General features: G+C 46.8%; 1 protein-coding gene across 1 annotated transcript; it reads right to left on the bottom strand.

Moving 5' to 3' along the window:
• Positions 1 to 728: 728 nt before the first annotated feature.
• Positions 729 to 2,523, bottom strand: LOC109465918 (TNF receptor-associated factor 1-like). Its single transcript, XM_019763404.1, has 3 exons — positions 2,388 to 2,523; positions 1,484 to 2,028; positions 729 to 959 (listed from the first exon to the last, which is right to left on the bottom strand). Exons 1-3 carry the CDS (start codon positions 2,521 to 2,523, stop codon positions 729 to 731), a joined length of 912 nt encoding a protein of 303 aa, XP_019618963.1.
• Positions 2,524 to 15,058: the final 12,535 nt, after the last annotated feature.

Genomic DNA, 15,058 nt, shown 5'->3' with positions numbered 1-15,058 from the left:
TTGTTTACGGGCAGGTGATAGACCTTAGAAGAAACCAACTGTAATTGGAGGGGTCATACCTGCGGTTTTTCATGCCTCCTCACTACTCGTGGCATTTGAAATGAAGGGGGGGGGAGGTATTACACATTACATGGACACCCGGGTTATTTGTTCCCTACGTTATGGAGGCACAGAAAACGGTCAAGTCTCACAGGTGGTTCACTTAAAATTCACAAGTTTTCACACTTCTGCGTCAACGTCCACCTGCAAAATGGACTGGTCCATCCACAAACATGCATGGTCACTCACACAAAATAAGACGCAGAGAACAACGTTTCTATTTTAACACCATGATGATCTTTCATGATCAGTTATCCGCTACAATGACATCACAAAAACTGACAGTTTTTCTTTCATAAAGCCACTATTTCAAGAGGAATGTCATAGTCTATATGATCTACATTGTACGAGGCCATGCACCGTATTACTAATGATGCAAATGTACACAAAGCATCAGAGTCAGACGGCAGAATCCGTCTTCATTGAACCCTTCACCATTACACCCTTATAAGTATACAGGCGTTTGCCACTTATCGCTTGAAACGCAAGAAAGAAGAGAAAACAGAAATACAGTGCCATAAGTAGAAGTTACCGGGTATGAAGGTATGAAGGAGGCAGTAGCCTATATTTTGCTCACTAGCTCCCTAGTCGATGCTCCCTATGTTTCTATCGCTACAAGATATGGACCATTAGATGAGCCCAGCCGTGCCCACGGTGATCTTGAGAAACATGGTGTCGTCCCGGACGTAGGCGCGACCGCTGTTGTACACCTGCTCCAGCGGTACGAAGTCGGGGGTCCCGCAGGGCAGGTTCTCCTCGCCGCCGGGACGTGCGAAGGACGGGCTGGTCGGGTAGGCACCGGCGTGGAACGAGTCCGTCACGTCCTCTTGGCGCTCCTGATCGAGAAGGGCGAAGGTCACCTGAGGATGAAGAGAAGGAAGAACTTTTGTCATGTTGTTAGAGGCTTCGCGTATCGTAAGACAGGGACACTAAGTCTAGTCTACAGTGTATTTTTGGATCATGGATCATATGCATTTTTACAGGGCAAAGCTGGCGGCTAGATATCAAAGTGTCGTAATATGCACAGGAGTGGATCTTGAGATGCAAAAATAAGCCATATGCCTCATGAACAATACACTCTGAGAAACAACAAAGCAGTCGTCCATGAAAACAATCTTAAACAGTGGCGAAGCCTCATTATGTCAGGTGCCTAATGCTCAGCACTACATGGCTCGTTGGCAGCCTCTGACGGCCAGTTCCAAATCTGCAACAACATCGCGCCGTTTCGGGCGCGAGGGGGCGCTCCTGTACGGTGAACTTCACCATTCTCAATTGGCTGTCGTTCCTGAACATGGTCGATAGGCGGCGCTTTCACTAACACCTGCAAAAGGCAATCTGTCAATGGTACCTGTACACAATGCTGCGTGGTGATACTAGTACTTACCTTCTGACGGAATGGCCAGGGCAGAATTGCGTCGTATTCTCCCTTCATCATGACGAAGAACACACTGATGTGTGTGTCCTCGCCTCTGCCGTACCCGTTCAGGTACACCTGGGCGCGCATCTTGTATCCCGTACGGCTGGTGAAGAAGTAGACGGAATCGATGGCTGTGATCTTGCCAATTATCGCATCGTGGCGCTTTTGTGCCATGCCCGAAATCTTCCACAGAAGCTCCCCGTTGTAGCTCGTGTCTTCCAGGATTTTGAGACGGATAGCTTGTTGAGCGAGCCGGGCGTCTTGCTCAGCAATCTTCATCTCCAGCGCTTGGATGAGGCTCTGCAGACCGGCGATCCGTGCTTTATTGTTGATTTCTTCTTCCATCCACTCCACTTCGTGGTTGAGGCGCTCCACTTCGTCAAAAGCGCTCCAAACAGCCTGCTCGGCAAGATCCATCCGGGTCTCCATGTCAGCTGTTCCGCCCATGAGGATTTCCTTGATGATCCTCTCTATGCCGTCAATCTGGGGCCTCAGACCAGCGATGCCAGATTCTGGAACAAATTGTTAAGGAGAAAATTGCCTCCAATTACTCCATTCATCGCGTAGCCCGAGGCGTAATGTGGAGCTTGAAAACCCCTGACAACAAGTCCGAGATCTAGGTTAAGCTGGGACGAATACCCCTTCAAGCCTATGTTAGCCAAGCGCAATTGAGTGAATTTGAAAGTATTAGCCGCGCTTAACAGATGAAAATGAGTATACAAAGATCTGTAGTAGCTAGTTTTGATTAGAAGTGCTAAGTGTCTAAGAGTTTTGCAAAATATTTTAGGTACAAATGTAGAATACAATGAATACAATGGATTGATATGAAACATAAGTAGACAGTGTGACGCAACAATAAGTTTGTAAATACCTCTGGCCTCCAAGGCGCCCACCCTATCGGAGAGTTGCTGTACCGCCAACAGAAGTTCCCCTATCCAGTCTCCCAACAGGTCAGCGCCGTTACCTTCTGCTCTCCTGCCCGCCCTCTCCCTACCGAACCTTTCCATAGTCTTGACGTTCCCTGTGAACAACAAGAAGGAAGCCTGGCTAAATATAGCTACCTGCCGATCTGATTGATGACTTGGAGTTCGCCCGCCAGCCCTAGGCCTACCCAGGGTATCAGGTACCCCTGGGCCTTGAGCTACGGCGGGTCCTGGCTCTCTTTCTGTCGCTTGACTGGTTTTCTCTTTTCTCCCACCGTGTTTCTCCGCATTCCCCAGAATGCCCAACCCGGTTTTACCCTGCCGACGTCACCGTCAGCTTCGCTTGCCTTTGTCTTTTTGCCTGAGCTGAAGCTAAGTGGCTAAGTCTGTATCAGTCGATGGTGGGAACCTTAACGTGAGGCCAAAAACAGAGTAACAGAGCAGTGGAATAACAGAATTACACCGACGCGTGCTGTTGACGTTGAAGAGATAAGGTGTAGGGCCAAATGCCATTACATGCCTGACATATTATCCCACACAAACGGCAACACAAGGAACAAAAGCAAACATAAGCGACCGCCGGTGTGGAGAGTACGACATGTACGTATGTGCTAGTAGTTGGTGCGACATTCTTTGTGCACACTCATTAAGGAGACTTGGTCAGTGTTTTCAGAAACATTTATATTTCTCTAAGCGACGTAGACAAACTATATGTGCTATCAGAGTGAATACGAAGTCTCTGATTTCAAAGTTGCTGTTTATTCGAAATAAGCCAGCCATGCCCTCCATTGAGCCCCAAGGCATGAGTTGTTTCCACCACGCCTTCCCCATGACTGCATTTTCACACTCCGCCACACGGAAAATGCAGTCATGGGGAAGTGGTCCTTGATTGACACAGTGAACGATACACACATACACAATGGCATATGGTTGGATGCACGCGAGAACTCACACACTCTTTCACGTTCAAAGAACTTTGTTCGCCTGTCCGTACCCTGTGAGCTTGAGGTTGGAGTAAGGCAAGCGCGCGGTTGATTGATGCCTCCAGAGCAGTACCCATGTGCAAGAAAACCCCGTCAAATTGGCATGAATCATATGACCACTCCATAAACGAGCGACTCAGCCTACAAAATTTCAAGGGTCCTTTTAGATAGTCTTGTATCCATTCCCAGTATATAACTACCTTGTCTCGTTTGGTCTGGTAGCAATTGACAAATAGTAGGAGTGGATAACAACGTTGTATAGATTCACGAACACTAGTAGTGTACGCGATGAACTGATTTTAGAATGTTGCTCATCGACAAAGTTAACTAATGTTCAGATCTTGACATTCAAATCACAGGGACATGTTGTTGCTTCATTTCTTTTTTCGTCCTGCATGTAAGTGAAACGCAATCGAGAATAGTGGAGTGGAGAAGGAGAGACAGGGAAAGAAAGTACGTTCAGTTATCAAGTGATGAATTACGACAGTAAAGACTTTCAACACTCATTCAACAAGAGATCTGAGATCACATACCTCCATGAAATATGGGCTTGACGTGTAAATGTAAATTTCCTCTTTAATTATGCAAATGACCTCCACATTAACATAATTAATGTATCGTGATGTTAACTTTTGATGAATTTACAATTTACACCAAGTAGGAAATTCCCATCATTTACCCATTGAATTTTCGCATTAATTATGCAAATGAGGTCATAATTTTCATTATTGGTATCTGTTGATGTTCCATCTGCCAAAGATTACATACATTACATGTATTAAAGTACTACAATGTAAAACACTGTAATTAGAGAATTTCCTCATTTATTATGCAAATAAAGTCCTCATTTGCATAATTTGCATTAAGTTATGTACATCTCTCTCAGCTACCTACCTACCAAAAATGATGAAAATACATTGTTCCTGTCTGGACCTATTGGCTTTTAAAGATTTTCCCCCGAAAGTCCCCTGCAGTTTCAGAACAAGCTGCTAGGGGGACCAAACCCACACCAATTATTCCTGGCAGGACAATCTATCTGTCACCCAAAAATCAAGACCATAACATGTTCAGGACAAAAGATACAAAAACCGGAAGTTCTGCTGCAGTACCAAAGTCATCCACCAGGAGGCCCATATTTGACCTTGACCTTTGGCTTCCTAAGACCTACCAGCATACCAAATATCATCACAACCCATAAAGGCGTTATGGAGTTATGCTGACTACAAATATGCGGAAACTCAAACACACGCACACACATAGACGCGCCAAAAACAATACCTCCATTTTCATGGAGGTAACTAGATCTCAGTGCCAAAATTACGTCAACACTGGGTGTCCATCCACCCTAACACTCAAATTTTCCACATCATAGCGCACAGAGGTCGCCTTATTCCCTGAGGAAGAACCTCTCATTAATCAAACCAGGTCGCAAGCCCGGGGCAGCCTCGACACAATCAGACATCTGTTACCCTGTCTGGCAGACTCCTCATTAAACCGGAAGTGCTGCTGCAGTACCAAGGCCATCCACCAGGAGGCCCATATTTGACCTTGACCTTCGCCCCCTTAACACCTACCAGGATACCAAATATCACCACAATCCATAAATGCGTTATGGAGTTATGAAGGTACAAAAAAGCGGAAACACAAACACACATACACACACACACACACACACACACACACACATACACACACACACACACACACACACACACACACGCACACAGACGCGCCAAAAACAATACCTTCCATTTCATGGAGGTAATAAAGTTGTAATGACTGGTAACATGACAAGGAAACCCTACCGCAATATGCAGCAAATCCTGTAGAAAATTGTGTCCAAGTCTTGAATTGCAGGAGATGATCACGGTAACTTCAGCAGACTGAAATAAACTGTATAGGTCTCTCTGACTGTCTATGGGACGGGAACCGACGAATCATTGTTCATTTGCACGCAATATCCCGCACGTAATGATTGGCAGGTCCCCTCTGTTTACAATGTTGGCCCTTTGTTAGCGCGTGACCCGGCGGACTGTTGGGTCCAATCATGTGAAAGACCCAACTGACATTCCTACGTGAGGTAAATTAATACCTATACTGCTCGACCTGTCGTTCAGGACCAGATGGAGATTGAGTGATTTCACACATGATTAGGCGTTAAAAGCCGTCGTTAGCGCCTGATACAGTGTTTAAGAGGGCTGACATCTGCCCGTGGCGACCTGTTATGCTTCGGTCCCAATTGAAAAAAGGGGCCCTGCCGGGTAGTCCCCGGGCTTTTATTTTTTTGCACTTTCGGGCGTGACCCGTACGTGGCCCCCCGGGACACCCTGCGGCTACTTGGCTACCGGGCTATTTTTGGGCCCGGCGGGGGCCCGAGAAGAATTTAATATTCTGACTTAAATTCTACCCGGGCCCCGCTGACAAAAAGACGCCGTGACCTCATCGTGAGAACATCGAGAGGTACCCCTCCGGTTGCCGACAGTCCACCGGGACACATTTGTTACGTCACAGACCAGATGAACAGAATAAAGGTGTATACTTCGTAAAATGTGTGGCGTCACAGATCAAATGATCACAACAAAAGCGTGAATTCTGCATTACGTATAGGTCAGTACAAGCACATCGTCAGAGAATCTTCCGGGTACCTGCCGAGTGCCTGCCGGAGACCGACCATATTAACATGGTTACGTTTACCGCGGGGAATCCCCTTCAGTATTTGTAACATGGTTACGTTTACCATTGCTCCTCCCCCACGCCCGATGAAAAAAGCCAAAACGTTAACACGCCAAAATGAGCCAAAACCCAAACCTCTACTTGGAAGTATACCTAGGCCTGTGGCTGTGCACTTATAAATGTGCTTTCGGTATTTGACATTGTTCGGAAGTCTTGACTACTATACCTAATCTCCAAGGAGATGCTAGGGTGGCAAAAACAAAGTATCAAATTGGCTAGGCTGTATCCATTGCCCAAAAAGGGTCCAATTCGCCACCCAAAGTGGGGGTTAGCGACAAAAAAAAAACGGGCATGATCAGCGGGACAGGCTGAGCGGTCCCTGAATTCCTCACTAAAACTAGAGGCGGTCAGGTCCATGGAAATGTTGCAGAGTTTTCCTCGTGTGCCGACGCCACTTTTCCCGCGAGTTCCGCACTAGTCGCCAGGTGCTGCGGGATTCGTTCGGTACATATACCCCTGCGTCCCACTGCAGTCGGGGAGTCTGGTAATAACTTGCTAACATATATATATACAATCTTTAGACCCTGCATTATTCCACTTCTAGAGAATTTTTGAACTTAAGTCTAACTTACCGTACGCTAGAGCCGTTTTTCTCCTGCCGAGTGTAGATACACAGTCTATTGACTGTTTAAGGTACACGTGCAATGGTTCACCTCCGCTGGTCTACCGCACTGTACAGTGCGGTGTGCCAAGGTTTCCGTGACGCTCGTACAGCGTCACAAAGGATGCACCAATGACAGTATCAAATCCCGCGCGCTTTGTACTCTGTTCGGGCATTAAGTGCACGGCCACATTTCGAAGCCGGGGCCCTGCTGGGTTGTTTGCGTGAACGAAAAATAAACAATTTGTCTGAAGAGTATACACAAATAGTGCTCATGGGTAATTTTCTAAAAGGTTTTTTTTGTGTTTTGCTGTCTTATACACATGTAATAATTTTCCTTCCATACGACTGCCCGACCGGGCCCCGGGTTGGGAAATGTGACCGCGCCTTGAAGTAAAAGATGGGGCTCCACCCTTAAGATTCCAGGTGGCGCATGCATTTTACGTCATTTAACTCTTCCAACATAGAGACTGCGGAGATGTCAGGACGGCCGGGGGCTGCCGGACAGGTGTTCTAAATTTTGAAGCCTCGGGGGCTGCGGCAGGCGCGTGCATGGCCGCCTGTGGCACGAAGGGACAGGTGGACGGATTGCTGCTGCCGGAGGCAGGTCGGGGCCTCGTCTCTTCCCTGTGCTGGTTGAGCCTGTTTTTTGGCACTACCGAACGTGACCTGGGCGGAGACCGGAGGGCTTCCCGACGGCTGCCAGCCTATTTTTGGTCCCGCGCGGTCGCCGAATTGATTTTAACTCAAACTTAAAATCGATATCACTTCGGACCCCGTTCGGCAAGGTACGCCGAAGCGACGCCGTAACCTCACTGCCCGGGACCCGTCGGGCGGCCGAACAGGCACCTGTCTAAGATTATGACGTCACATGTGCTGATCAGTGAATCAGGTGGTCAGAAAAGGGGGTTATAGGGGGCTCCTTCCTCAGACTACGTCGCACAGTTCACCGGTACCGCGTGTTTGTCACACCGTGCACTTGCGTGTGTTACACCGTGTGTTTGTGGAAAACAGCCGAGACGATAGCCCGGCATACATGTACTTCAGGAATCAACAGTGATATTGTGTTGTGGGCTACGCTGAAGGCAAACGTAGAACACAACTGTTGTGAACACCGTGACATAGAAAACTGTGTACGTAAGCTACGCAGAGAAAGCTACTACTGCCCTACATAGTGCCAACATAGAATTCATATGTCTGCATAATTCCACCTCTAGAGCATATTATAAACTTCAACTTACCGTGCGCTAGCGCCGTTTCTCTCCAGCTGAGTGAGTCAAAGTGTCCCGGTGACTGCGCTTACGCTTACCGAGTTACTCCCTCTCTGGGCGACAGTGGCACATATAGGTTCCGTTTTGATGCGCGTTTAGCTGACCAATACCGGGACCCCATTCCTACCTGCCGTTTTCAAACACCCCATCCTTAATTCGTCATACACTGTTAATCATGATTTTTCGCCGTACTTTCATATCCGCGGTTTTCGCCGTCACTTCTGTACCACGGATCATTACCGTGAACAAATAATTTGCCGACTTTCTTTTTGCTGCACCTGTCGCCATCGCGAACGTGTAGTTCTGCGAGCATGTCCATTTTTCTCAGATCGCGAACTTTTGCTACCGCGTGACATAAAGTGATTTACAGTAGCTTTTCGCACGCGGAGAGCAGTGTCAAGGCGGCCCGGGTCACGTACACTTTCACGGTGTTGGATTCCGGCCAATATCATCACAACACGCAATATTTTATATTCTGTACGTATGTAGGCCGGCCCATCCACGCCGCAACGGTTCCTGACTGCACTTCCCTAAACTTTACTTCAGGCTGGGCTGGTGCAGATTGTATGGATATCCTAATCGGAAATCCTCCGTTTAGGTTATAACAACGTACAAATCAGAGCTAGAAATGAATCGCCTAATCTGGAACTAACCCAGTAACACGGGCTCGCCGCACAATCGCGGGACAATCTGTCCCTGACCCCGTCGAACTACTCTCCATAGGACGATGAACTTCCGTATCTTTTTAAACTAAATCGACGCACTTTTTAAGGACCTTTATTGCATATAGAGGAAAGACCTTTATTGAACATTTCATACACTGGGCTACTTGGCTACCGGGAACATCGTGCTTGAACTTGCGTAAACCCGAAGGCGGAAGGGAACCTACTTCCTGGGGACCTGCCCCACACGCCACCCGAGCAGCTCACAATGGCAGCGCGGTAAAACCTGATCGAGTCCGTGCGATCCAGGTCGATCATAACACGCCCCTGCACATTGTGGACTAACAAGGCATGTAAATTAAAGATAAGGCATTGTCTTATCACTCACTAAGTTTTATTGAACAATCAATGTTATATAGATTAGAACTTAAACAGATGAAGTGTTGATATCGGTGAAAAAAGAAAGCGAGCACCGCCACGCCGCCGCTACCGCCACCACCACCGCAACCGCCACCGCTACCAATATCCAAGCACACCTTGAATCATATATGGATACACGCTAGCCAATTTGATACTGTCTTACCCCCACCGAAAGATCTGCTTGGAGATTAGCCACCTATGGCTGTGCCAGGGCCGTCACAGCCACCACCGCCGCACCCGCCACTCAGCTGGGTTACAGCGGGGTCCGTAGGCAGCTACGCCCGCCGGTCTCGAGCTAGATAAGGCTCGTCTCAGTGTATCGTGAAATCGCAGAAATGAAGCCATACTATTTGAAATATGCACAGATTTGAGGCTAGATTTGTACATTAGCAGAAGTAGGGCTACTATCAATGTGTTTGCCACTATATAAAGTTCTCTCTTGCATATCTTCTTCACACCTGGCCCCGGATTATGCTCACAGAATACACACACACTGCGTACGTTACATCTTGGTTACAGTCATTCGGGGTATACTAACATGTTCAAAGTGGCTCGCAGTGTCCCATGCCCAGTCGGTGATTCCGACAATAGCTGGCCAACACAGAATTTGTATGTCTGCATAATTCTACCTATAGAGAATATTATAGAGTCTAACATACCGATCGAGTGCTAGCGCAGTTTCCCTCCAGCCGAGTGCTGCCAGTCTTGTGATTGTGCGTGCCGTACGATGCAGCAATTATGTTCAAAGGCCCGCTCTAACAACCACGGTGTGACAACACGGTGTTGGCCATAGGTCAAACCCCACATCAGGCCTGCCCCACAAGGAGCAGTGCGGTGCCGCGCTTCCACGCCTGACAACATATACACGACGCACGTGTAAACCGAGCTTTTTTTAAAGTTAATTACATTGTAATGTAATTTACAATGTAACTTATGAGCCCACCTCTCCATTTAAACCTCGTCTGCTGCTCATTTTTCTTCCGGAAGAAATGGTGTTCTTAAAGTTTCTAAGTTTCTTCGCTTTACTAAAATATTTGACTAGATATGGCATTTAGCTGATCGAGTCGAGGGGGACATTGTTTCATAGCCAAATCTACAACTTCGGGATGGAATTTTAATATTCTTAAAACGCCTCAACTCTTAATCACAAGCTATTGTCAGGGTCTTGTAAGAATATTTGATAAGAATGTTTAGCCGTCGAAGATTGGTAGTACGATATATCTCAGTGGCGCATTGGGGGCGGGGTACCTGCCGCCGCGCCGCTGCGTGCTTTTAACCACCGCTAATGTGGCATGGCACATCATGATCAATGTCGCACATCTGGTTTCGGGGAAATATATATACAGATTTGTGCTATTTGTGCAAACAGGACTTGAACCCGATATAAGATTCCAATCTTTGATTCTATCGGTTACAAGTAGACGACACATCTTATTTCAATTAATTAATTAATTAATTCAGTCCAGCGCTTTGGTGGCCTGGGCTATAACACAGTATGTGAAATATTGACAAATTACGTACTAGTATTGATGATACATGCAACATGAACCATTGCAGCCAAATAAATTTAGTAAGGGTGATAGTAGTATGTATGATTTACAAAATGCTTTATTTCAAGGGATCGCCTTTACTATAGCTAGTCCAGCGGCCGGACTGTTCATGGTTTGTTGGGAAGGTCACACGCCCCATCATGACTCCCATGGTCGCTGACTGCGCCTCCCTAAAATACGTATACCTGGGTTGATTGCATCGATATCGTAATACTTAACCTTCTTGATATAATCCGCCGCTCATGTTATTACAAGGTGCTCAAAATTAGTACAGGAAATGAATCGCTTAGTCCGGAAACTCAATTCAGTGAAGGACGGGACTAACCCAGTAACACGGGCTCACCGCTCGAAGTTCCGCGGGAGAAACTGTCCCTGGCCCCGCCGAACTGCTCTTCACATGGCGATGAACTTCCGGGTATGTTTTTGGACTACGGGTATGTTTTTGGACTACTAGTAAGCCGACGTACTTTTTGAATACCTTTATTGCACATACATTAAAGATCTTTGCACATTTTATACACTAGGCTAATTATGGCTACCGGGAACATCGTGCTTGAACTTGCGTAAAGCCGAAGGCGGAAGGGAACCTACTTCCCGGGGACCTGCCCCACACGCCACCCGAGCAGCTCACAATGGCAGCGCGGTAAAACCTGATCGAGTCCGTGCGATACAGATCGCGATCATAACACACCCCTGCACATGGTAGATGTGTGGGATCTAAAGTATTTCCTCGCTTTTCAGATGAAGAAACATTCATATGCGACATAAATTATATCAAATATATGTAGTTTCAAGTATGCATTTCACAACTCTGCCAGATAAATTGAGGAATAACTTTTAAGTGATTTAGAAGGGTTTCTACATATTGTAAGAACATATGATAAAGAATGCCTATAAGGTAGTTTCAATCCGAAATTCAGGGCACTACCTTATAGACATTCTTTATAATATTATGTGTTTGCCACTAGATAAATTTCTCTCCTGTATACCTTCTTCACTCCTTGCATACACACACAGTCCGGTCCTGCGTACGCTACAGTCATTCATCACGGGGTCCGGAAGAACATGTCCCAAGTGCCTCGCAGTGCAGTGTCCCATGCCGTAAGTCGGCGATTCCGGCAACAGCTTGTCAACACAGAATTTTTAATTGTATATCCGCATAATTCCACCTATAGCGAATGTTATAAAGACTAACTTACCGATCGAGTGGTAGCGCAGTTTACCTCGGAGTGCTGCCAGCTGCAGTCTTCGACTTGTGACTAGCTGTGTACACCGCGAAACTATTATATATTCCGCCCCGTTCAATTCGCTTCGTGCTCGAGGCCAGGGGTCATGTCCCCTCTGGCAATTGGCCAAACCCCAACTCAAGGATCAGACAGTGTAGAGAGGGTTTCCTGTTGTGACAATTCACGGTGCACAATTTGAAAGTGAACACCATATAGCATACCGAGTGTGGTACGATGACCCCGTGTCAAGGGATGGGAACTCGGGAATGATAACTAAAGATACAGCCATCATGCATTGAACCCAGGGGTAAGGAGTGATTGGTAATAGAAACTACCAGTATAAGACCTTACAAGGGATAGATGAGATTACAAGTCAAGTTTATTGCGCAACAATTGCATTGGATACAATGTATGGTAAATAACACTATACATCAATCTGATATCGGCTGACGGCGGGGGCTGGCCAGATTGCCTACCTAGGACTGTTTGCTCACCCATGTGAAATGAACTGACATTCCGATGTCAGGTAAACAAACACACATATTATTCTGTCGTTCAGGATCAGACAGCTCTGTGAACGGCCCGGATTCCAGAAGTGGGGAAGTTTCACACACTGACAGCATCAGTTGTTAGCGCTTGATCATGTACACATGTTAACGAATAAAAGCCTGTGCCTGGCCCGCTGACGCGTACGCGTACTTCAGTGTGTCAGGCGTAACGGAAATGGGCTCGCCGCACGAAACTCCGCGGGACAAACTGTGCCTGTCCCCGCCGAACCACTAAAGTATGACGCTTAAGTTCCGGGTATGTTTTACCCTGGAATCCAAACTCGCTGTCCGGGCCGCAAAAGCCCTTCGCCCGCTGGTGTAAATTACCGCTACGGGGGAGTCTAGCCCGGGGGAGTTTGGCTGGCCAGCCAACTCCCATCGGGCTCAACTCCTCCGTAGCGCTAATTTAGGCAGGCGGGCGAAGGGCTCTCGGCTGCCGAAGGAAAACGGCTAACGGCCCGATACTAGTAGGTATCCAGGGTAGGTATGTTTTAAGTCGACGCACTTTTTAATTACGTCTATTGCACATAGAAGACAGACCTTTATTGCACATTTTTACACACTGGGCTAGATACGAATACTGGGAATATCGTGCTTGAGGCAGATGTTTGGCGGCAGAAAAAAAATCTTGATAAGAGTCCCAGGCCAGCTACCGGTGGCAAATGGTAACTGTCTGGCAAATGGATACTCCCTGGCCACATGTGCGGCCACGTGCACCGAAAGATCTCCAGAGGTCCCCGGGTCTGATCCCGGGGGTAACCTCAGCTTTCTCAACCCCGATTTCTTGTTATCGTCAAATGGGTGTGTTCCGCCCACAGGGCTTCCTGTTGTCACATCGGAAAGTCAAAGTGAACACCATGTCGAGTGTGGTTTGACCCCGTGTCGCGGGCTGGGGGTTTTCAAAAGTTGTTAGCGCTTGATCATGTTGATACATCGTGTAATATCAGGCTCGGAGAGATATACCGTGGGAGCCAGACGGCGGCCGCCCGCTCCGCCCACCGCCTTACGAGTCTGATAATCACTTTGTCTCTTCTACCCTTGCTCCTTGTTTAAATGATTTCTTAAAATGGACTGTGCTTTGGACCATATACTCTTGACCTTTACAGCCCAGTAGCTCGCCGGAGTTTTGGTCATCAAGTCAGGCGAGAGACAACAGATACTAGTAGCATTTTGATTTCTGAAGAGAGTATTCACTCGCCGTGTCAGTAAGGGTTGGTAGGATTTACTACAATAAGAAGCCAACCCTGTAGGGTGGGTATGGATTTGTTTAACAATGGTGATAGAAGGATTGGTTTAACGTGCTTTTTATAAGTGGAAAGTTTATATTTAGGCGATAAGCTCTGTTACCAAACCTTTCACCCCTACAGCTGTTTAAGTGAGATGTTGACAGCAATTTTGTTCATCTGCCCATGTGAGTTCAAAAACAACAGAAAAAGAGTGATTCTTGTCATGGAAATGTCCTATGTTTCATTTGACAAAATACATTAGCATTTCACATGACAGGCGCCAACGGGGAGCGGATCTTCGGGAGCGGACGAAAGCTAACAAGCTGAACGGCGTAACTCGCCCCACAAACCAAATATTTTAGACAAACACTCTTATCAACATGCCGTGAACTGACTGACATGCAAGATAAAAGAAATCTCGATTATCGTCTCATATCAGCAGAACTCTTGTTAAATTCACCTTGCATTGTTGGCGGGTAGCGGATCTTGGGGACGAAAGCTAACAAGGCTGACACTCAGGATTTTGGCTACCTCAAGGGAAACGGCTACCGGTCCGATGCTAGTCTGGCTCCCAGTCCAAGGGTACCGTCCAAGGGTTCCTAACTGCCTAGTAATTATAGAAGTCCAAATAACGATGAATACCGGTACCCTTTATAGGTAAATCAACAAAGGGGTGTGCACACATGTGAGGGAATGATTACTGTACTTTAATGGACTGGAATAATCCGATAAACGTTCGTTTGTATTCTTGAATAACGTGGGAAACTATACTAATTTATGTTACACTAAACTATACTAATTCATGCTACACTAACGACAATCCCTCGAGCATGTGTTTCAATTACTTACTTCTTAGTCGAATATATAATATCTATCCCGTTTTAACAGTAACAAAATGCTGGATGGGAGAATCCTTTTTGTCTCCAGGCATGTGGTGTAGCATGCTTCAATGGGAAATTCCTGAAGCGTTGCGTGTGTGTGTGTGTGTGAACGAGTGCGTGTTCCACCCAGTCCAGCCGTCATAACAGACCCTAGCTTCGACTGAAGTTTTAATATTTAATCTCAGCGTGGGGCGGCCAGTGATTACAGGAAGTCAGTGGATACTGAGGTGGTCCTTGCCCCACAGAGTCTGCTTGTCATTTTCCCTGATCTGCAGAGGTCAGTGCATGAATAAAAATTTGAAAATGGCAGCAATCACAAAACAGAACGTCACCAAGAAACTAACATATTCAAAACATCACACGAGGAGCCGGTTTGGGTATTTTTTCCCTAATCTGTTCCCACCACAGTTTGTATATTTATGTATTATAGTTTATTCATTTCCAAGCATATCTTTCGGGTGACTGCGCAAATAGTGTCAAACTGGCTAGGCGGTATCCATTTGCCAGACAGTTATCAT

This window comes from Branchiostoma belcheri, unplaced genomic scaffold, assembly GCF_001625305.1.
Source record: "Branchiostoma belcheri isolate BF01 breed outbred unplaced genomic scaffold, Haploidv18h27 scaffold16, whole genome shotgun sequence".
NCBI lineage: Eukaryota > Metazoa > Chordata > Leptocardii > Amphioxiformes > Branchiostomatidae > Branchiostoma > Branchiostoma belcheri.
This window is presented reverse-complemented; position numbering and strand designations above follow the sequence as displayed.

Bases quoted from the DNA above. Each gene is read 5' to 3' on its own strand.
- LOC109465918 (XM_019763404.1), bottom strand. From the start codon at position 2,523: ATGGAAAGGTTCGGTAGGGAGAGGGCGGGCAGGAGAGCAGAAGGTAAC. The intron at 2,029-2,387 runs GTATTTACAAAC...AATTTGTTCCAG, and splicing joins GGGCGCCTTGGAGGCCAGAG to AATCTGGCATCGCTGGTCTG. The intron at 960-1,483 runs GTAAGTACTAGT...CTTCATCCTCAG, and splicing joins CCTGGCCATTCCGTCAGAAG to GTGACCTTCGCCCTTCTCGA.